The sequence below is a fragment of the Sander vitreus genome, chromosome 6 (assembly GCF_031162955.1).
Source record: "Sander vitreus isolate 19-12246 chromosome 6, sanVit1, whole genome shotgun sequence".
NCBI lineage: Eukaryota > Metazoa > Chordata > Actinopteri > Perciformes > Percidae > Sander > Sander vitreus.
Genome location: NC_135860.1, coordinates 1,759,380 through 1,781,522, shown reverse-complemented (window position 1 = coordinate 1,781,522; position 22,143 = coordinate 1,759,380). Strand labels below are relative to the sequence as shown.

Here is a 22,143-nt window from a genome sequence, read left to right as displayed (position 1 = left end):
GCTAATATTCCTCCCGGAAAACATAAACACAGTCACCTTTTACTCTGAAAATCCACATTTTTCAAGAATAAAAGCCACTGACCGAGAAACTGCCGACAAAGGAAATAGATACAGCACACTGAACTTGAAAAAGTGAAATAAATGAAGATGTTTGACACGTTCTTGTGTAAAGCTGCTACATGAACCCATCAAAAGTTCTTCAAGCCGCTGAAGTCAAAACCTCGAACTTCTTCGTCCCGCAGCTGCTTTTTTTACATAAAGAGAAAACATCCGGATGCCGTAATGAACCTGTGGCCCTGAACGTGTCACCGCTTTACTGCCGCCATCCATCAGCGCCGGGGAGCCGAGCTGCTGCGTTCACGTTGCTTCTACTGAAGAGACGGGAGGATTTCTGATAGCATTTGTTTCTTTTGACGCCATTTTTGAATATGACACACAAAACAATCTGTGTCTTTGTGTGCAGGATATTAACATTTCTGACTTTGGCAAACTCCCAGCAGAAAGAGCTGAAATGATTTGTCAATTCGTTGGCAAACTATTTTGTTCTTCCATAAACCATGCAAGTAATTTGTCAAGCTATCTGGATAGGATCTGCTCTTTTCTTTATTCTAGATTATAATGAATATCTTTACGACAAAACGAGAAATTTTAAGACAACTTTTCCCACAAATTTCAGACGTTCCAGAAACAATTAATGGAGAAAAGACTTGGCAGGTTAATAGAAGATTCAAATAGTTAGTTGTAGCCCCACTTATATAAAAAAAGACTCAACAAAAAACTACATTCTGCTACAGCCACCGAGGGAGTTTTCGAGTGCGTTCACACCAGCACAAAACAAGCAAACTGGTTCATATTCAAAATGGTTGTAATGCATAAATACACTAGCAATGAGAAGTGCTAAAAAACTATTTATTTTGAGTGTGAACCAGTCTCTGTTTGATGAAAAGTCTCATTTTCCTACAACTAAACGTGTGCCCTCAGTTCATTTAGTTGAGCTAAAAACATTTTACTCACATGGCAGCTGTCTCTCCTGATTGGTTACAGGGTGAATGGTTGGCCTTGCCTTTAATCAGGACCAGCAGCAAATCAGGACTGAGGATTTTAAGGTGCAGCCAATCAGATTTTAAGGCCCAGTATGCACCTACACAGGCCCACGTTCAACCATGATGGTTTCCTGGTTGAACGACATGTTTTTGGCTTTGAGATGTGTTTTCTCTCGTTTGGTGGGCGTGTCTCATTTATTGGCTGCGTCAAAAGGTGAAATACTCAATCAGCAGAGACGTGTCTGTGAACTTGCGCACACAACAGGGTGCTCAACGCACCCGTTTCAGTTTTTAAAAAAAACGTGTTGCTACGTGTTTTTGGGGCTGAAAACGAGAGAAAACATATCTCAAAGCTGCTTCACACCGTTCCAAGGAAACATGTTGTTCATTACGGCAAAAATCATTTAACTCTTTTTTTCAGCTCCTGCGCGTCTCTACGACGTGTAACGTTAGACAGCCAATCACAGGCATTATTAGATCTTGGTAGAAGCATGCTGCGTGCTTATTGGCTCACTGACGCTGATGAGATTTACTCCTTTAGGTATTTAAATTTGGTATTGAATGACTTCATACATGATACTTCAGAGGCAATCCGGTTGGTGCCTAGAAAAGTCGAATTCGGTACCCAGCCCTATCCGGAACCAGAGCCATGTGCAGTCACTGTTGAACTCTGTAACTGTCTGTGTAGCGCTCCCTAGTGGTGGTGGGGCAGCGGGTCGTGGCTGTGGCTCCGCTGTATGTACGCCACGGCGTCCCTGTACGTGAGGGCCAGCTGGGGCCGGTCGTACATCTCGCTCAGAGCCTGGAACTTTGGGCCCCAGCGCGACAGCCTGTCGCAAACAAACCCTCCTCCGCCCTCTTCATCGTCGGCGTCGTCCCCGGCGACAATGTCTCTGCATGACATGGCAGACCCCAGCGAGCTGAGGCTTCCTGCCGATGACCCGGAGCCTTCCACGCACCAGACGTGGTAGCCGTCCGGCGGCATCGCCTCGCCGTCGTTGTCCGCCTCCCAGATGATTCGCGCCACGTAGCTTTTAAAGTCCACGTGAGAGCGCGACCCCGACGGGGCGTCCGCGTAACCGTCCCGCGTCTCCGGCGGGATGTCCCTGCCTACATGAGGGGTGTAGTTAGCGTAGGCGACGTCGCCGGCATAGTTGTTGGCGGTGGCGTGCTGGTAGTGGTGGTGGTGGTGGTGCGGTATGCTGAGGTAGGGAGCACCGGAGCTGCAGGAGGAGCCGGACGGGTGAACCTCCTCCTGTGAGCCGGGCGAGGATTTGATGAGCGGGGCGGTGGTGCAAGACGAGGACTGGGACAGACTGGAGCACAGCGGGCGCTTCAACTCGGTGATGTCATATCCGTTCTGGAAGAAAAGGAAGGAGGGTGGGACACACGCAGTCAGTGATCATTTAGAATCGCATTGCCAGACCTTCTCCACACAACATATCCAGGATGGGAGAAAAACCTGCTCTGGTTGATTGGCATTTCTTAAACCAATCACAATCGTCTTGTGCGGGGCTAAGCACTGCACTTGTTGTCAACTCAAGGCTCGCTTACTTTAATTCAAAATAAAACTCACAATCAACTCTCATTTTGTTGGAGCACACTGACGTTTGTTGGTCAATAAAATGTTCCAGTTTCAAGCTTATATAAAAGTAAGCTGTTACGTAAAAAGTAGAACACCCAGTGTGTGTGTGTGTGTGTGTGTGTGTGTGTACCTGGTCCTGCTCCCCCCCTCCCTCCTCGTTGTAGTTGAGGATGTTTTCTCGGATGTCCTCCCAGCTCTCGTGTTCAGCGGGGATGTGGTAAACTCCTCGCTTCCTGAACTTGTTACGGCTGCCTTTTTGGTTCCACACCGTCACCGCCACCAGCACCGCTGCACGCACGCATAAACACACACACACAAACACACACACACACACACACACACACACACACACACACACACACACACACACACACACACACACACACAGAGTGAGAGAGGAGGACAGAATTAATATGCATCTGTGTGTAAATGTGTCTCTGCACCACCGGGACAGGTTTCACTTCCTTCCTGTACATTTGCAGCAGCAGAAGCTCATTAAAACGGCCCTGTGGAGTCATTACACCTCAATATATATATTAGTAATACATTATTTAGAAACATCGGTATAATCACTATAAACAGGTGAACAGCAATTGAGCCCATAATGGGGTAATTGGGTCTTTAACTTCCTTCACTCTGTGAGCCACAAGGTCAAATTCAGAAGAAAAGAAGCTTCTAAAATCTCCGTCAACATGTCTGTTCTCTTCAGGGAAGAGCAGGAAGCAAGAGGGCTGATGGGAAATTAAGTTTTATACCCTCTTTCCACCAAAAATATACAGTATGCATATGCGGGTTTAGAAGTAGGTAAAACTATCTGATTGACTCCTTTCCCATGCCAGTAGACGAGTATGCCTGTCCGTTTGTTTGTTTTCCTGGCGTGTTACATTCAATGTCACCAATACACTGGAAAACAGGTGTTTTTCCTGCTACAGCTTTCCGAAACAAGTGCACAAAACTGCAAACTGCAGCTGTACATTCACTGAGAGATCAGAGCTGGAGCCGAGAAATACCCGTCGGTACTGCAGAGTCATTTGTCCCAGGAGTGAATGTCGATTGTAACCTTTCCCATCGCAGACAAAAGACAGATGTCAGCTGTTTTTTTTATTGTACAGGGGGAAAGGGTTTTAGCCTGGCTCCACCCTCCTACGTACTTCCACTCAATTTTCATTTTCCTTCAGTACTCCGTCTGGGTTTGCAATATATTCTTGGGTTTTCTCCGGCCAAATCTTTACCGGTCCAATCAGCGAACACAGGGAGTGGCTGAGAACGATGACGTTGAGGTCGTGCGCTAGTTTGAGTTCTAGTTCCGTAATGGCGGCGGAGAAAGATGCGAGCAAAGCCATTCGGTCCGTTGTGGCAACGCTGCCGAATATTAGGGGTGGTACGGTTCATGAAAAAACATCCGAACCGCTCGGTTCACTTGTCTCGGTTCACTTGTCTCGGTTCACTTGTCTCGGTTCGGAGCGTGAGTGCGTCACACGGTTCGTCAGTCCACTGTTAACGTGCACTAACCACTTCCTGCCGTAGTGCCCACTTTATACACCTATGTTAAAACTTTTTACTGGAAACGACGAGGGGGATGAGCAACATGAACACAACACATGGCAGCTGATTGGACGAGCGCGTCACGTGGTTGTTGCTGCTCCCGAATTTCAAAACAGACTCTAATGGCGTCTCGTTCTGAATACGATCTCGTATTTTACGAAAATAGTTCACCGAAAAGTGTTTCTGAAAACAGACTCTGGGCAGATCCAATAGTTTTAAACTTCAACAGAGTACCCGCCTTCAAGGAAGTTAACACTTGTCAATGGAGAGTGGCCAGACTCTGTACAAATGAAATGGACCAGAGTCTGGTAGGACCAGGCTAAAAGAGTTTTACTGTCATGTGGGAAAAGTAATTAAAACTAACTAAAAAAAAATAAAAAAAAACGGTCGGGGCGACTAATCAGTATTAATTAATCAGATGTATCGAGGTCTTAAAAATGACACGATTGTTCTGTGAATGTTAGGAAACGTAAATCTGTCTGTAGGCCCATTCATTGATCAATGCAAATGGAAAAGCTATTGATCTTTTGCGCACACTGTTACACAACGTTAGAACAAAAGGTCTTTAGAGGACACGGTTCAGTCACACACACATCCCTGTATTTCCTCTGGAGTTTCACTTGATTTCACTGATGAGACTCGATGTTAATACACTAAGAATCCTTCATGGGATTCTTGGTTTTGGGAAAATCTTTCATGAGAAGTGTTCACTGCTTTAACATTCTGGTAAAAAATGTCAATGTCTTATCTCCACAGCGCTGTGGAGGAAGGTCTGGCTACAGCACAGATGCATTCTGGGATAGGAGAAGAAAGCGCTCTGGGTTGTTTGTATTTCTTTGAACCAATCACAATCCTCTTGGGCGGCGCTAAGCTCTGGACGCAGCGACGGTGGCTCTGTTAAATGGTCTCAGGAAGGAACTTGTTTTGGTGGAACATTTGCACCCCGCAAAAGAAAACTCCACATACAATATTACATGAAGTTAACTGTTGACACAATACAGTAACGTGAGCTGTTTAAATCAGCTGATACATGGTTAAACCTCATTGGCTCAGTCAGTGTATCTCCGTGTGTACTTCGTCCACAGCAATCCCACCAATCAGTCCCAAAACGTCCCAAACATATTCTTTGTAAATCTTTACAATCATTCCCCAAAATAACCAAGCAGACCTGCCTTGTTGCAATATCCAAAACTATATATCAAAACTTGCTCGCTTAGCTTAGCGTAGCTTGCTTGCTCGAAGGGGAGCGTGCCTATGTTCCCACAGCCCTATGTTTATGAATTTTGAGAACGGCAATACACAGAGAGTGGGAGCCTGAAATCCGGTGAGTGATGTCAGTCTTTATCCTGGAAATCCAGACTACAGTAGCCTACATGTTGCTCTTCATTTAGCCTCTTTGCTGAATTATCACAGCTTATGCTAACTAGCTAGTACTGTCTTTACTCCAGAACAAGTGGATTCCTATCACTGCCTGTGAGTCAGAAAGAAGCTGCGACACACGAAGCGTTCAGAACAGCCAGTTTTACATATGGACACAAGTTAAATCTCTGACTGTCCGGTTTGTGTTACCTAAAGACGAAGTGAAGCCAATATTGTATCAAAGCTCAGTACGGTTCACCTCAATTCATTCTCTTTTATGTCTACTTCATGAAAAACTCTCTTCTCTCTTACCGAAGAAGACGAGCAGACACATGCTGATGGCCAGGATGGAGCTGGGGCTGAGGGCGGCCAGCCGGTGACCTTTGACCTGTCCCAGCTCACAGTGCTGACCCCTGAACCCCTCCTGACAGCGGCACTGGTACGTGTCGGGCGACAGCGCCTGGCACGTGCCGCCGTTACGGCAGGAAGACGGTCGGCAGGGTGAAGGCACGCAGCGCTGCTGCCCGGAGTCATCTGTCACTGTCACCTGACCACCGGGGCACCTGGGAGATAGACAGGTAGATAGTTAACCCTTTAAACTCTGCAAAAGAAACGGTCCGCCAGTGCCTACATTGGTATTTCTGCTTATGTGATGTCATTTCCTGGAGTATCTTCAAATGCTTCATATCCCTAAATCAGCAACATATATGCTAAAGGGTTATATAAGTCATAATAATTATTAAAAGTAGTAAAATTCTGTCATCAATTTAAAAGAAATTAAAAAACACGTCTTTTCATCAAATTTACCTAAATAAACACACAAAACATATTGAGCCAAAATATTTCGTGAACAAAATATTTCTAAACACTCCAGAAGTTATTAGAACTTTTAGTTTTTGAGATAATGTACATTTTGTAAGAGTGGTTTGATAGTTTCATTTGTAATAGAAATGGTCCGCCTGTGGGATCGCTCCGGACGTCCCGTAATGTGATGACATCATCATGAGGGTACAACGTGATGGGGTGAAAAACAGAAGCCTTAGCTCTCTGCTGCAAGTAGAATGAACGCTCTAGCTGTTATGGTTTTTATTTTAGATCGTTTTACACGGGCTCATGTCATGTCTCATGTAAACAGTAAACGGTTCGTTCTCTAAGGGTTTACTGACATCCAGGGGCGACCGGTAGCACAGTCATACAGGTGCTAGGGGCGCAGGAAGTCCAAATGAGTAAAGAAAAGTTACCAGATTAAAAAAAATGCCAAAATTGTCGACAAAAGCAACAAAAAAAGTTGAAAAAAAAAGCAAAAAAAATGCTGAAAAAAAGTGACAAATATGTTGAAATAGGCGACAAAAACGTCAAAAATGCTGGAAAGAGAGACAAAAACATTGAAAAAAGCAACAAAAAGTAAAAAACAACAACAACAAAAAGCTTCAAAAATTCTGAAAAAAGCAACAAAAATATTGCCCAAAAAAAGAAGAGACAAAAACGTCAAAAATGACGACTAAAAAGTCAAAAGAAGCGACAAAAACAGCTGAAAACATGCCTAGGTTAGGGCTGGTTCTTGTGTTATGTTTTATAAAGGTGAACCAGTAAAGGGTCTGTTTGGATGTGTGTGTTTGTGTGTCTTACTTGCACTGGTGTTTCCTCCACAGGTCGATGCAGCGCAGCGGGCTGAGGCACGGCTGGCTGCTGCAGGCGTCGCTAGAGCACCCCGAGGTGACGCCCCGCCTCTCCAGCACCGTCACCAAGTCCCGGCTCTGCCCGTCCAGAGGCAGGACCTGAGCGTTGAAACGAACGTCCCGCAGACAGCCTGCAGGAGGAAACGCCTAAGTTTAGTTTGGATTAGAATAATGTGAATATGATTCAGTAATTTGTCAAATCAGTGTGAACCAGTTAGGAAACAAATCTGGGGCCCCTGGTTAGCTCACCTGGTAGAGCGGGCGCCCATATATAGGGGTTTACTCCTCGAAGCAGCGGCCACAGGTTCAACTCCGACCTGTGGCCCTTTGCTGCATGTCATTCCCCCCCTCCATCCCAAATCTAAGCTGTCCTATCCAAATAAAGGCCTAAAAATGCCCAAAAAATAGTCTTAAAAATATCAGTGAGCAGTACAATCCAGGTCTCACCCTGAAAGTCGGCCTTGTCTCCAGCAGTCGGCCCGTTGCCGACCATCACGCTGGCCGGGTGAACCACCATCTCCCTGCGGCTCCCCAGCCGGGCCTGGACCTCCCGCGAGCCCCCGCCCTGCTCCAGCCGCAGGGTGAAGAGGTTGTCATGGCGAACGAGACTGACCAGGACCCACTGGCCGATGTCCAGCCGCTGGCCGGGGAGCCGCAGGGCGTGGGCGCCGTCGCCCAGGTTGGCCCGAACAGAGAGGTGACCCTCCATGATCTGAAGGAGAGAAGATGATCTCAGCAACATTTTCCCCCAAAAGTCTGTTTTGAAAAAAACCTTCCCATAATGCCTCCTGTCTATATGCTCCTGTGTAAAAAGATAAAACCAGTCTTGAAAGCAATACTTGAGTAGAAGTTCAAGTATGTTGACTTTGGTGGAAGTTCAAGTCACATTTAGGAATACAACTTGAGTAAAAGTCTTAAAGTATCTGATATTTACGGTACTCCAGTATCAAAAGAAAGTTTCTGATATTAAATGTACTTATAATTTTTAGATTTAGATTAGATTAGATTTTTTTCTTTGTCTATGTGAGCTACTTTAATGTTAGCCATGTAATATACTGTAATATATTTATTATTTGTTTTCAAGATATTTCTCTATTTGCTTGGTTTGTTATTGTTTTTATTTAATTTTAATTTTTATTTTTTTTGAGTCTTTTTTGTTATATCTGTAAGCAGATATTTTTGTATTTATTTTATTGTCTTATGTTATGAAATGTTTTAATATTGTCTGATTTAATGTTGTTTTGGACCCCAGGAAGACTAGCTGGTCGTGTAGGCGTCAGCTAATGGGGATCCTTATAATAAATACAAATAAATAAAATAATACAGCCCAGAGACATGTTTTCATTTGTTTAGAAGCAGAGAGATGCGCCATTTCAACAAGGTCTTTCATGTGATTGTAGGCCATCCAGAAGCGTTTTTAATCCAACATGGAATTACAGTGTCTTTGTAAAATGAATAAATAATTATGAATCCATAAACCAAGTTATGCAATGGTCGATATCTCCGCATCGCTTCAAGCTAGCGTCGTTCTGATTGCTTAGTATGAATGCTAACATCCGCCTTGCCAAAGAGGACTTCTGTGTGATGCTAGCCCTTCCTGAAGTTTAGCATGGAACTACAGAGACTTTTCCGAAATCTTTGCACAATAATTTTGTTTACCAGCCCCAACCATCCTGACTCCCAGAATGTTGTCAGGTGAGTGTGTCGACCAATCAGAGGCTGTCTTCCTGCCTACCTTCTTCACTTTCCTGACTGTGTTACTTTGCTGCTACATATACTAAATATAGAAGAAAATGGCTTAGACCTCAGAGCGTTAATGACGGGCTGACAGGTGGACTGACCTCCAGGACGATGTACTCGCTGGCATCGCGGGACGTCACGGAGAGCAGGGTGCCCGAGGTGGCTCTGGTTCGGAGGAGCAGCTGGACGTTTGTGCGGCGAGAGCTGCCGCCTCCTCTGAGCTGATAACGCACAACGCTGCCCGAGTCGAAGGAGAACTCTGGGACGGCTGAAGGGGCAGATATGAAGCCATGTTAACACCCTCACATGAATAAAAACTCAAATTTACCAGCACTCAAGAGGGCACATAAATGTCACATCTTTTTGAATTCCTGGCCCGAAAAAAAACGTCCAGAGTCCTTTAAATAGAAATCAATCCACAGGCAACCGAGAAACTTAAGAAAGGTCTCACTTCTTAAGTTATGTTACAATCCGTTCACCCATTGGCAACAAAAATGAATTAATACATGTATACAATACAGAACCTTTAATGGCTTATGACCCAGTTTGTTTTTAGCCTTTGTATCCCGACCCTTGCAGTTCCATTGAAAGGAGATTTTTTTTCGGGGCAGTGCTGCTGTAGCCTGACAAGCCAGACCCACATCAAGATGTTGGGTCTGGTAACGAGGGGCGGGATAAACGGTTGTCTTTCAAATTCTCTCTGCATGCAATAGAATAGCGCTACAACCAGGCAGAGCAACGAAGAAGGTAGCGGAGCTAGATGATAGATTCAACTTTTGCCGTTTCCGGTCGACACATCTTCCTTTTTTAAGAATGACTTCAGTGCCGTTCTTTGTTCTTTTCTTAAAGAAAAGCTGAACTCCAAGTCTTCCAGGGTCGCGGCCAAAGCCGATTCGATAGACAGCTGTTCGCCAGCAGCAGCAGCCATAAGCCCCGCCCACCGACTCTACACGATCTGATTGGCCTGACTAGAGTTTGGTTTTTCCAGCTCACAAGCCGACGGAGAGTTGCTAGACCCCCCTGGCTGCACATTACATTTGCTGCCGCTAGGGTGCGTCTAGATTTCTAGGCTAGTGCTGTTGGTCTGTTGGTTTATTTAGACTAAAACAGATGGCCTAAACAGTCCCATATCACTCTGTTTTGAGTTAAATAAAGGCCACAACAAGCCGGTCGGTTAAGCCAACAGTTAAACTAGTTGTGAGTGGAAGATGGATTGAAAAGGTCACTTTTTGCTTTCTGTGCTAAAATTGTACTACATCAGACACAAAGACCAGGGGACTATTTTGTTCAAACTGGTTTCATAACGAAGATCTAATTTTACACACACACACACACACACACACACACACACACACACACACAGTCAGGCTCTCTCACCGCTGTCACACTTGTGTCCCGTGTATCCTGGGTGGCACTCGCAGCTGAAGGAGCCCCAGTCGGCGAGGCAGGAGGCGTGAGCGCCGCAGGAGGGACCGGCCACAGTCACACACACCCCGTCGGTCAGCGTGCACCCCGGGGCGCTGTCCACGCTCTCACCTGGAGATGCCAGGTCATACACCTGAGGGATGGAGGGGAGGAGGAAGACGATCAACTTGATTCTTTTTCTCTTTCTAATTCTTAATTTTCAACCCTCGTCCTGTGTGCATATCACTTTTACGCACAACCTTTATAAAAGCGTGCAAACATGATTAAAGGAGTGTTTAGAAATCCTACAGTTTTCCTCCTTTCAGACTGAATTGCAGTAAGACTGAATTTGACATGCACCAAATATCTGAACAGGCTGGTTGTTTTCAGCTGGCAGCCGTGCAGTGCTTTCATTCTGTGGTGTGTCAGAAGCACCTTAACGCATTCACTTCAAAATGTGTTTTGAATTTCTGAAGCAATCAAGAAAACGGCTCTGATTACAGAGCAAACAGAAGCATCTTACGGGGGATTATGTTTCTCTCTCTTCATTTTTTTGTTATAAAACATTTGGCCATGTGAAAGCTAATTCATTTTCCAAAATCAAAAGGTTTAAACCTCGAGGGAGTGCGAACATTTTGATGATGACGTGGTCATTTTGTCCTGATTTTGTCCTCATGATTCATCCTCCGGGAATCATGAATGTGTTGTATAGTACTAGCCAATCACAGCTTGACAGGGGCGTAACTTGAAGGGTCTTGCAAGCCGCAGTCGGACTCACTTGGATGATTCAGGACAACTTTAAGACGGTTTGGGCAACATTAGCACCATATTAGGGCTGCTTGACTATGGAAAAAAATCATAATCATGAATATTTTGGTCAATATTGAAATCACGGATATTTAACGCGATTACTAATTGACTTTTGGAAAGATTATGCAATTATTCAATTAAAAAAACTGTGAAAACATCATGAACTGTGAAATTTCCCTTAATACTTTTCCCATTTGAACTTTTTTTTTCATGCAGAACACAAGACAAAATAAGACTTAACAACGTAACTTAACAATTGAGCAAAACTTAATGTGGAAAATAATAGTTTTTCTGTCGATTTTTCTGTTTTTGCGAAAAGAGGCCAAAATAATAATTACGATTCAATTTATATATACATATATATAAGTGAATAACATGGAAATGTGCAGCTGAAACTCCGCCCAGACAGCTGACGACTCGTTCACATGACGCTTCTGAGGGAAGGACTTCTTGTCCCTCTAAGAACACATTTCCTCATTTCCTCTCTCCTCGCATGATTTCCTCACGTCTCTCCCGTGCTTCCTCGGTGGGACGGACTAAGACGCGAGGAAGGGAAGCAAGTGAAGGAAACGTGGATGCACTTTAATGACCAGAGACATAACCCTGATCCCAAACTCCACAGCCGAGTACAGAAAACAACCCCAAAACACAAGGGATTGTGGGAGACTTTCCTGGGGAATATTTTGGGACCTTTGGGGTTATCTCTGAGCAGCAGGAGAAAATCACAGCAGCTCATTTAGTTTCAGGTTCTTTTCATGTATAACACACACACACACACACACACACACACACACACACACACACACCTGACTGTCGACCACCAGGTTTCGGATGCAGCCGGTGAAACTGCGGTAACGCCGATGCGGAGACGTTTCCTTCATTCCTCCCAACTGAAGAGGCTGGAAGACGTTCAGATACCTGAGGAGGAAGAAGAGGAGGAAGAAGAGGGGAAAGGATTTGGGGTAGGGAGAGAAAGAGTAAAAGTAGAAGTGACAGAGAGGAGGAGGAACAAAAAGGAAAAGGTGGAAGATAGTAAGGAAGAAAAAGCCATGAGGATGAGGATGATGGAGATGGAGATTAGAAACATGGAAATGGGTAGAGGATGAGGAAGAGTAAGAGGATAAGAAAAACGAGAAAAAGGAAGGAAGGGAAAGGGGAAAGAGGAGAAGAAGGTGAAAGATAAGGAGTGAGTAGAGGGGAGGAGGAGGGAGTAGAGGGGGAGCAGCGTGTCAAATACGGAAAAACAGACAAAAAGTGGAGGAGAGGTGAGTCTCTTTAGTAAATATTTATATTATAAATGTACAGTCTGTGTACAGTGACGTGGATCTTTAGTTTCTCCAGGTTTGTTCTCCTGTGTGTTATATGTTTACCTGTTTGTTTGTTGCACTGCTTTTTTTTTACTTATTATTTTTTGTAGAGAAATTATCATGCTTTAGTTGTTTTTTATAAGGGGAGGACGCCTAATACGCCTTTTAAGATTCTTTCCTCTCCTGCACTGTAATTGCTTGTTTTTAAATTCTACTGCGTGTACTTCACATCTGTGTGTACATAAACAAACTGACTAAACTAAACTAATTAAACCACACTAAACTAGTTGCTCCAGGTTTGCTCTCACCTCTGGTTTCCTGGCGTCTCTCCTGCAGCTCTGCAGCCGGACTCGTCCGTCTCCTGAGTGTCCCCGCTGACACCCTCCAACTCGTTCACTGCCGCCCCCCCACACTGGTCCAGGATCAGCTGGACAGCCTGCACACAGAGACAATGACACACAGACAAACAGACATACACACACACACACACACACACACACACACACACACACACACACACCACTGTCAAAAACCTCCATTGAATTAACTTGAATCCCATTACTAAAAGAATCAACATGTACAACATATGTACATATTGCAACATATTTTAACCTGTATCTCATTAAATATGATCACCAGGTCAAAGAAAAACACTGGAATAGGGCTGCAACTAAACTAACGATTCATTTTACTGTCAATTAATCTGTGGATTATTTTCTGGATGAATGTGTGTCATCCCCTCTCTTTCTCTCCCCCCTTCCTGTCTACCCACTGTCACTGTCGAACAAAGGGGAAATCCCCCAAAAATAATCTTAAAAAAAAGAAATATACACATAGCAATCCATCTACTGTATCTATTCATCCATTTAAGCATCCGCCCGTCCATCTCTCTATCCAACCGTCCGTCAGTCAGTCCTACCTTTCCGTCGCTGACGATGTCGAGGCGGTGCCAGCGGCGGTCGTTGATGGTGGACTTGGGCGGGAGCTGCAGGGTCAGTGTTCCTGATCCGTGGTTCATACTCAGTGATGGAACGCCGTTCCTCAACTCTGGATGGGAGGATGAGACTCTTAGTTTATTATTTTCCTGCCCACGGTAAAACCACACGTGCCGCATTCGACAGGCAGACACAGTCAATTCATTTAAAAAAATGACATTTCATTTAATTTTTAAATCTTCATAGTACTACATCACCATAGAAACCCTCCCGACACACTTCTTTACTGCTTTTCTGACATTTTAAGCACTTTTCAGATGTTGTCTATTTTGTAAAATGTATTACTATGAAGCTAAATGTATTTTAATCTATTTCCTTCTTTTATGCCCTCTTAAACATGTAAGATGGCCTTGTGTATTTAGAAAGGCGTCCGCCAAATAAAATGTATTATTATTATTATTATTATTATTATTATTGATCTATTAACTATTTGTTAACACACACTTTACCTGAAGGTATCCACATAAGAGTGACATGACACTAGGGCTGTTGGAACTAATGCCGATATTCAAATATAGTTTGAATAGTAAAAAAAAAACGATACTATTTGAATGCTGAAATTACTAGTTACTTTATTACTTTTTTTTATAAATATGTTGGCTAACGCTAATCTTCCTCTTCTCGCCTTGGCCTACCCGCATGTGTCACTCATGTCACGTCTTATGAACAATAACTTAGCGGGAGTGAGAAACACAAGGCATTGTGAGGTCTAAGATAACGTTTCAGTACAACATTACGGAGCTAACGTTACGTACCGAGTAACATTAGTACAACATTACGGAGCTAACGTTACGTACCGAGTAACATCAGTACAACATTATGGAGCTAACGTTACGTACCGAGTAACGTCAGTACAACATTACGGAGCTAACGTTACGTACCGAGTAACGTCAGTACAACATTACGGAGCTAACGTTACGTACCAAGTAATGCCAGTACAACATTACGGAGCTAACGGTACGTACCGAGTAACGCCAGTACAACATTACGGAGCTAACGTTACGTACCGAGTAACGCCAGTACAACATTACGGAGCTAACGGTACGTACCGAGTAACGCCAGTACAACATTACGGAGCTAACGTTACGTACCGAGTACCGTTAGTACACGGGGGAGTGACAAATATAAAGGAAGATTGACAGCGCTACATGACACTGTCATGACACATGAACCCTAACCCTAACTCTAACCATAACCATAACGTGTTTATAATGTTTATGACACATTCATGACAGTGTCATGTCACTCTTAGAGTCCAGTAGAAGTCCCATTAAGATTAAGAATCTCTTTTTCGAGGGAGACCAGGCCAAAACAGTTAAGACCAAAGATTCGCGACAAGACGAGTTGAAACTTGCAACTTCTTGCAACAAGCCGGTCTGCAGCGTTCTGAAACCTTCAGTCCGTCAGTTCACACCAATGAGACGAGACAAGGCAGTGTATCATCTCCATGACAACGTCTCTTTGTACTTCCGTTCTAACTTTTTGTAGCTGGATACATCATTTGTTGCGTCTACATTTGAACGTGGATAACGTTAGCGATAGTGAGATGTTGGCCACAGTTACATTTTTAGTGGTGAATCGGCGAAAAACACGTTTCATTTCTCTGATTCCCGGCTTTGTTCTAACGCCGCTGGGCGCTCCCTCTCTTCAGTCATTCTCTATCTCGCTGGACCATATAACGTTACCATGCTTTTGGGCGGTCGTTTGGGCGACTCTGCAATTTCAACCAGCTGTTTGTACCACAAAATTGAAATGGATCATGGATCTTTTTTTTTTGTAGTTGACTTGACCAGCTGACTTCTCTATTGGCTGTTGAAGCAAGAGACGTCTCTTACGTTCTAAAAACCAGCCTCTGGAGACTCCACCAGCTGACTTCTCTATTGGTTGTTGAAGCCAGAGACGTCTCTTCCGTTCTAAAACCAGCATCTGGAGACTCCACCAGCTGACTTCTCTATTGGTTGTAGAAACAGGAGACATCTCTTACGTTCTAAAACCAGCCTCTGGAGACTCCACCAGCTGAGTCGCAGCGACACCATCAGCTGGTTTGAGTCGAACTGAGACGGGCCGGTTCAGACCGCTGAAACTTTTCTCTGCAAAGTCCTAAAAGGTTTTTGTCTCGTTGCCAATCTTTGGTCTGAATTGGGCAGTATGAATACAAACTGTTACAAAGTTACAGACAGAAAACAACAAAAGGAGACTAAATTAAAATCAACCATGAACGATTAAATGATCTGTCTCTAATTCCTTCATTTTGGATTTAAAAGCATTAAACAAGATGTATTAATTTAGTTTGATTGTGTTCTGCAACATATTCCATGCTGAGCGGGCAGATCATACAAAAGCCCTATTTCCATACGAACATTTGGGACAGCGAGCACAAAGAAGTCCTGAGAACGCAAAAAGGTATTGTTAAATCCCATAACATCCAAATAACTATAAAAGACAAAGTGCTTTTATTGAGCGTAGTGTCTTCACTGGGGCTGCAACTAGAGATTATTTTCTTTATCGATTAATCTGTTGATTATTTTCTGGATTAATGGATTAGTTGTTTGGTCAAAGAAAAAGTGGATCAATGTTTCCCAAAAGCCCAAGATGACGTCCTCAAATGTCATGTTTTGTCCACAACTCAAAGATATTCAGTTTACTGTCACAGAGGAGAGAAGAAACTAGAACAATATTCACATTTAACAAGCTGACATCAGAGAAATGTTTACTTTCTTTCATTAAAAAATGACTCAAATGGATTAATCAATTATCAAAATTGTTGGTGATTAATTTAAAAATCGACAACTAATCAGTTAATTGATTAATCTTTACAGCTCTAGTCTTTATATATTTTGGAAATAATTATATCAAATAAAAATTCTGGTTTAACTGAAAACTTTATAATTTAAATCTTTATCATACGTTTCTTCCGTTGTTTCTGAAAAGGTGATGTGTTGATGATTCAACATCACTTCTCTGTATCGCTTTGTAAGCTGATGAGTCCCATCAACAACTGCAGGAATCCACCCAGTCAACTGTGTGTGTTTGTGTGTGTGTGTGTGTCTGTCTGTGTGTGCGTGTGTGTGTCTGTGTTGTGCATGTCAGATGTGTGTGTGTCTATATGAGCGTGACCCGATCAACCTCACAGCCATGCTATTGAACATGTAAGTGAAAAATGCTTCACAGCAATCAATGCTGCTGCCATGTTCTGATTATTCCCCTCCATGTACTCAAGCAGCATCAGACCGGGTTCAATAATTACATAACTTTAATGCTACGAGATTATGCAAGAAGCGATTGAAAGACCATCCGCGGGCTAATCCGTTAACACCCCATCAGGACCGCCGGGAGCTGACATTAGACTTTATGAAGCTCTTTTGTCCACTGAGAAACTGTCTCTACAGCGCCGGATTGATTCCCGCTTTGTGTTTGTTGAAAAGGACGAGCGATTGGCAGCATGTTCCCACCAGCGCTGCAAGATTAGCATGTTTGTTAGAGCGCTTAGAAGTTAAAAATAATGTTGACTTTTAGCAAAGAGATGCCGCGTCTTAAACAGTTCTCTCGCAGCAGCAGAGGAGCCACGGCAAGAGGCATCACACTCATTAAAGACCATGCTTTTGTATCACGTTTATTGTAAATAATATAATGATATATACTTAAAATAATTGTGTAAGTAGTAAAACAATACAAACGCAAACGTGGAAAATGCGTTTTAAATTCAGAAAGATTTTATTCATTTTTTGGGGATTTAGGCCTTTATTTTTTAGTGACAGCTTAAAAATGAAAGGGGAGAGAGTTATCATCCCTTAAATCATGTAGAAGTCTAGGCTAAATTGGCTAATACAGGCACTGTTAAGTTTGCTGCCTATATTTGGGTCAGATTGCATTCTCACCTAAAGTGAACCAAACTCTACAGCACTTGGAAGCAAACCGCGACCCCCATTTGGTTGTCTGACAGTTTAGAGCTTCACCTCTGCAGCAAACTCACCTATGGCGATGAAGTCCTCCTGCTCCCCAGAGTGGGCGGGGCCGAGTGGCCCGTTGTAGAGGAGCAGCCCGTTCGCCGCCTCAGCCAGGAACTCCAGGGATATGTGGCTCTGAAAGCAAGGCATGATGGGAGGAAACCAGGCATAGCCCTCGCCGCCGAAGCTGTGTTTGGTCTGCTGGCACTCAGGCCCGTCAAACATGGGAGGACACTTACACCTGAAACACGGAAAGAAAGTTATTTTATCATTTACAGGATGATATTACCAATTATCTATACAAGATGAGCGTGTTCAAACCCACTCAATTTATTTCAAATTTGAGTTAAGATCAGTATCTTTAAATATCTATTAGAACCAGGGGACATGAGCCCTTGTCTCTTGAGAGAAAGTCCTGTGTGACATACCTCCTTACATGGAAATTTGGAGCTCTTATACTTCGTCACCTTACTTTCTGCTTTGTTGCCATAATAACTACTGCAGCCATTAGAAGGCACGGCCATTATAAATGTTTTTTTTTTTTTCGGGGGAGGACAGTCTGAGACCCGTCCCTGCACCTACCCATATCCCAGTGGCCCGTCCTGGCAGGTGCCCCCATTGAGGCAGGGGTTGGTGGGGTAGGCGGCGCAGGGCAGGTGAATTGCCTCTCGGCCTCGGCAGCCGCATCGTGCTGTTGATGAGGCAGACAGCGACACAAGAGAGGTGTTTCCGGTGCTGAGAGCCACCGGGGCCTGGCTGAATGAAACCTCGCTGCTGCAGCCTCCGGACACACTGCAGTCTGTGTAGGGACATTCGTCAATGCCCACCTGAAGGATTGACACCCCCAACATGGCCTCCAACTACAGGGGATAAAATAAGAGATGATACACAGAAAGGTTATGTTAAAAAGCAAAGAATTAAGTGAGAAATGTTTGTACATCAAGCTAAAACTAGTACATACTGTAACTAATTGAAAGAACAACAAGGATAAAACTGAAACGAACTGTTACCATGAAGCCAACCAAACTAAAACTAGCCTGAAACTAAACTGAAACTTAAAGGAAAGTAAATGAACCAATAACTAAAGCAACAATCAGGTATAAAAACTAACTGAAACTAGAAATAAAAAAAAATAGCATAAACTAACTGAAATCAGGAATAAACTTGCATGAAGGGACTGGAACTAAACCGAGCATTAAACTAAAATTAGCCTGCAGCCAACCGAAAATTACAGCTAGCCTATAACATAACTAACTGAAAGTATGAAATTAAAACTATACTAGCAAGAACCCAACTGAAACTAAACCCAGTATGAACCTAAATTAGCAGGAAGGTAACCAAAACTAGCAGGAAATTAAAACTAGCAAGAAGCTAATTAAAGCTAACCCTAAAACTAGGGGTTTCTAACAGAAAAAGAAAACTAGCCTTAGCCTAATGGAAAAGTTGCAAGAGACAAACTGAAAATAAAACTAGGATTAAACCGAAGTGACATATATATAACTATATAAATAAATATAGAATTAGCATTAACTTAAAAGTAACATAAATAACTGAGAGTATAAGTAGGATAGCTAATGCTAGAAACAAATTAGCTTACTAGAAACTAGCATGAAGGTAACTAAAAACTAAACTTAACACAAAACTAAAACTAGCATGAGTTGTTAAACTTAAACAAACATACCAAGCTGACTGAAAGTATAGAGTAGGAGAAAACTAACTGAAACAAACTAGCATGAAGCTAACTAAAACTAGATGAAACAGGAAAGAAAAAAGCAGCAGTTATGGAAAACTAGCATGATAGTAAAGGCTAATTTATGCCTCTGCATTAAATTGACACAGTGAGAACGTGCGTAGGTACGTGGAGATAGCGACCCTACGCCGTAGCCTGACGTGCACCTCTCACAAAATGTAACTACACGTTGCGGTGAAGCACGCCGCTCGGCCGTGGCTTGGTAGCGTTGCATTTCCCCCGACTCATGTCCTGGTTCTCCTTCTCCATAAACAACATGAAATCAAGGAGAGGGTTAACTCCTCCTGCTCCAGATTTCCCACCGTGGTCAGAAAGAACAGGGGAGACACTTTGTTTCTCTCACTAGGACTCTGGAGTCGCTACTCACTCTGAAGATAATCACGTCACTCTCTCACTCACACACACACACACACACACACCAACGCACTTCAGGCCCCTTATGTAAGCTGTGGCAAAAGCTCTGTGTGGAGCCTCAGCAGAACCAGAAATCAGCCCTAAAGCTATAATGCTAAGTTTCTGTCTCCTCCATGAGGAATTCTAAGTAATGACAACAAAACTGTCGGTGCGTCCACATGATACAAGCCTTCCGTGCTGCCACAATGTTTTATGCCTCATCTACTGTTTTAAATCATGTTGTTTGTTCTTTTGTATCAAATTTCCCCTTGAGGGACAATAAAGCTCTCTGAACTGTGAACTAAACTAAAATTTAAGTTTAGCAGCGTGAAACCAATTAACCGCCCCCAAAAATAGACTAATTGAAACTAGCAGGAGGCTAAAACTAACTACAAATAAACTAAATCTGGGGCAGCAGTGGAGGGAGTATTCAGATCCTTTACTTAAGTAAAAGTACTAATACCACACTGTAAAAATATTCTGTTACAAGTTAAAGTCCTGCATTAAAAATGTTACTTAAGTAAAAGTATGTAAGTATCATCAGGAAAAGGTACTTAAAGTATTACAAGTAAAAGTACTCAATGCAGAACAATGCTCCCATTTTAGAAAGTGTAAACAATCCAACCAGTTGTGTGTTTAATGGTCTGATCATTTCAGCTGGACTTGTAGGCCGTTATATTGTTGGCTAGTTTCATTTATAATCAAACATCAGATGTTATAAACTACATGTGTTTTGTGTGGCAAAAATCTAAATGTGAAAAGTAACTATAGCTGTCTGATGAATGTAGTGGATTAAAAAGTACAATATTTCTCTCTGAAATGTAGCGGAGTAGAACTGGAAATGAAAAGACTCAAGTAAAGTACTTCAACAGTACAGTACTTGAGTAAATGTATTTAGTTACATTCGCCCACTGAGCTGGGGTGAATATAAAGGAAACTAAAACTAACGCCAAACTAACAAACTTATTATTGAAGTTGCGAGCTCTGTTTGAACTTAATAGAGAATGACAGCAGCTCTCTTTGAACTTATGTCTACCTGCATCAATGATATCTGAATTTACTCGCTTCCCCTTATTGTTATTTATTCACTTTGGTGTTTCTCTGTCATTTAAAGTTTTTGCTGTCATTCGCTTTCTGTTGCCAAAATTCACCCTTTTCCCTGCTTGTCATCTTGATTCTTTTCTCTCATTTTGTCTTTATGGGTGAGAGGTTTTCATCAGAGTCCCTCAGGGCTTCCCGTCTCTCTCCAACTGTGTGTATTTCTTTTGGAGTTCAGTTATTCAGCTGACACTCTCATCCTCAGTGACTTACACTCCCCAGGCACGGCTTCAGTTTCTGGTCTCCGGAGCAAGTTTGAACTTTATCTTATTTTGTATTCATCCGACATTCTTGTTCTAAATCAGCCAAAATACTTTTCCTTTTAACCTGCGATAATTAAAGACACTTTCCTTTCTTCTGCAGCATTTGATGCTCCAGTTATTTTTAATCACACTGTGTGTGCTTTCTACTGGTATGTATACTCAATACTGTTGTTATGAGTGCTTTTTTTTTTATGGGTTTTGATGGCAGCACAGAATGAGATGTGCTGAACTGAATCCGTCCCGACACTCTGACAGGACATGTGCCTGCTGCAGGAACTGAACTTGTGCCCCCGCACTTAATTTTGCTGATTTTTTGTGTTTTAGCATTTATTTTTACTTTTTTTTTTTTGGGGGGGGCTTTTCTGCCTTTAATGGACAGGAGAGCTAGGTGAGAAAGGGGAGAGAGAGGGGGAAGACATGCAGGAAATCGTCACAGGTCGGACTCAAACTCTGGACCTCTGCGTCGAGGCATAAACCTCTACGTATAATGTGTGCCTGCTCTACCCACTGAGCCAACCCGGCCACGTGTCTTTACTCTTTAATTAGCTTGGTTTATTTTTATTTGTGCTTTGCAGTTTCTTTTTCTTCTCCCTTTCATGAATCCTTTGGCAGTCTTATCAACAAAAACCCAGCTGATAGTTTAGATATTACTTGCTCTGTTGTCTGTCTGTGTGTGTGTGTGTGTGCTTTACATGTGCGTTTACACGGTTCACCGACTGTCATCCCATTCCTGCCTCTTACAGTTACTGACCTCAGGTCAGCAGCTGCTCTAAAGCTTTTAATGGCTCTAAAATATTCATAAAAATGTTTACAGTGAGTGTATCACACGAGCAGCCGCTTGCTCGAGTGAAATGTCCTCTTTGCAGTGTTTAACCCCTGTATTTAACCTCTCCTTGCACGTGTGTTCATATGTGTGTGAAACAAGAGCATTCAATGCTATACAGCATGTGTTAAGTATCTCTAAGTGACACTACCTATTACAACGTAATGCTTAACCCTCCTGTTGTCCTCGGGTCAAATTTCACCCGTTTTCAAAGTATCTATATCAGTAATTAACCAAAGAAATTAAAAAACTGAATTAAGTTGGCCAGAAGCCTAGATGTAGCACAGAATTAGGTGATAATTTATACTTTTTGCTTTACAAACAGGCAAACCAGAGGACCGAAGGTAAGTACGTGCATCGAAAGCATTAAAACCGTCCGACAAAGCGCAAAAACAGCGTCAA

General features: G+C 43.0%; 1 protein-coding gene across 1 annotated transcript in view; it reads right to left on the bottom strand.

Moving 5' to 3' along the window:
- Nucleotides 1-204: 204 nt before the first annotated feature.
- The window catches only part of LOC144519115 (neural-cadherin), a 106,316-nt gene continuing 84,377 nt past the window's right edge, over nt 205-22,143 (bottom strand). Inside the window, 12 exon segments of the mRNA XM_078252024.1 lie at nt 205-2,403; nt 2,759-2,916; nt 5,845-6,095; nt 7,162-7,342; nt 7,659-7,923; nt 9,053-9,219; nt 10,329-10,509; nt 11,972-12,083; nt 12,781-12,908; nt 13,392-13,519; nt 17,441-17,655; nt 17,997-18,274. Of these exon segments, the coding sequence (XP_078108150.1) occupies nt 1,738-2,403; nt 2,759-2,916; nt 5,845-6,095; nt 7,162-7,342; nt 7,659-7,923; nt 9,053-9,219; nt 10,329-10,509; nt 11,972-12,083; nt 12,781-12,908; nt 13,392-13,519; nt 17,441-17,655; nt 17,997-18,274 (2,730 nt within the window). The 3' untranslated portion in view covers nt 205-1,737.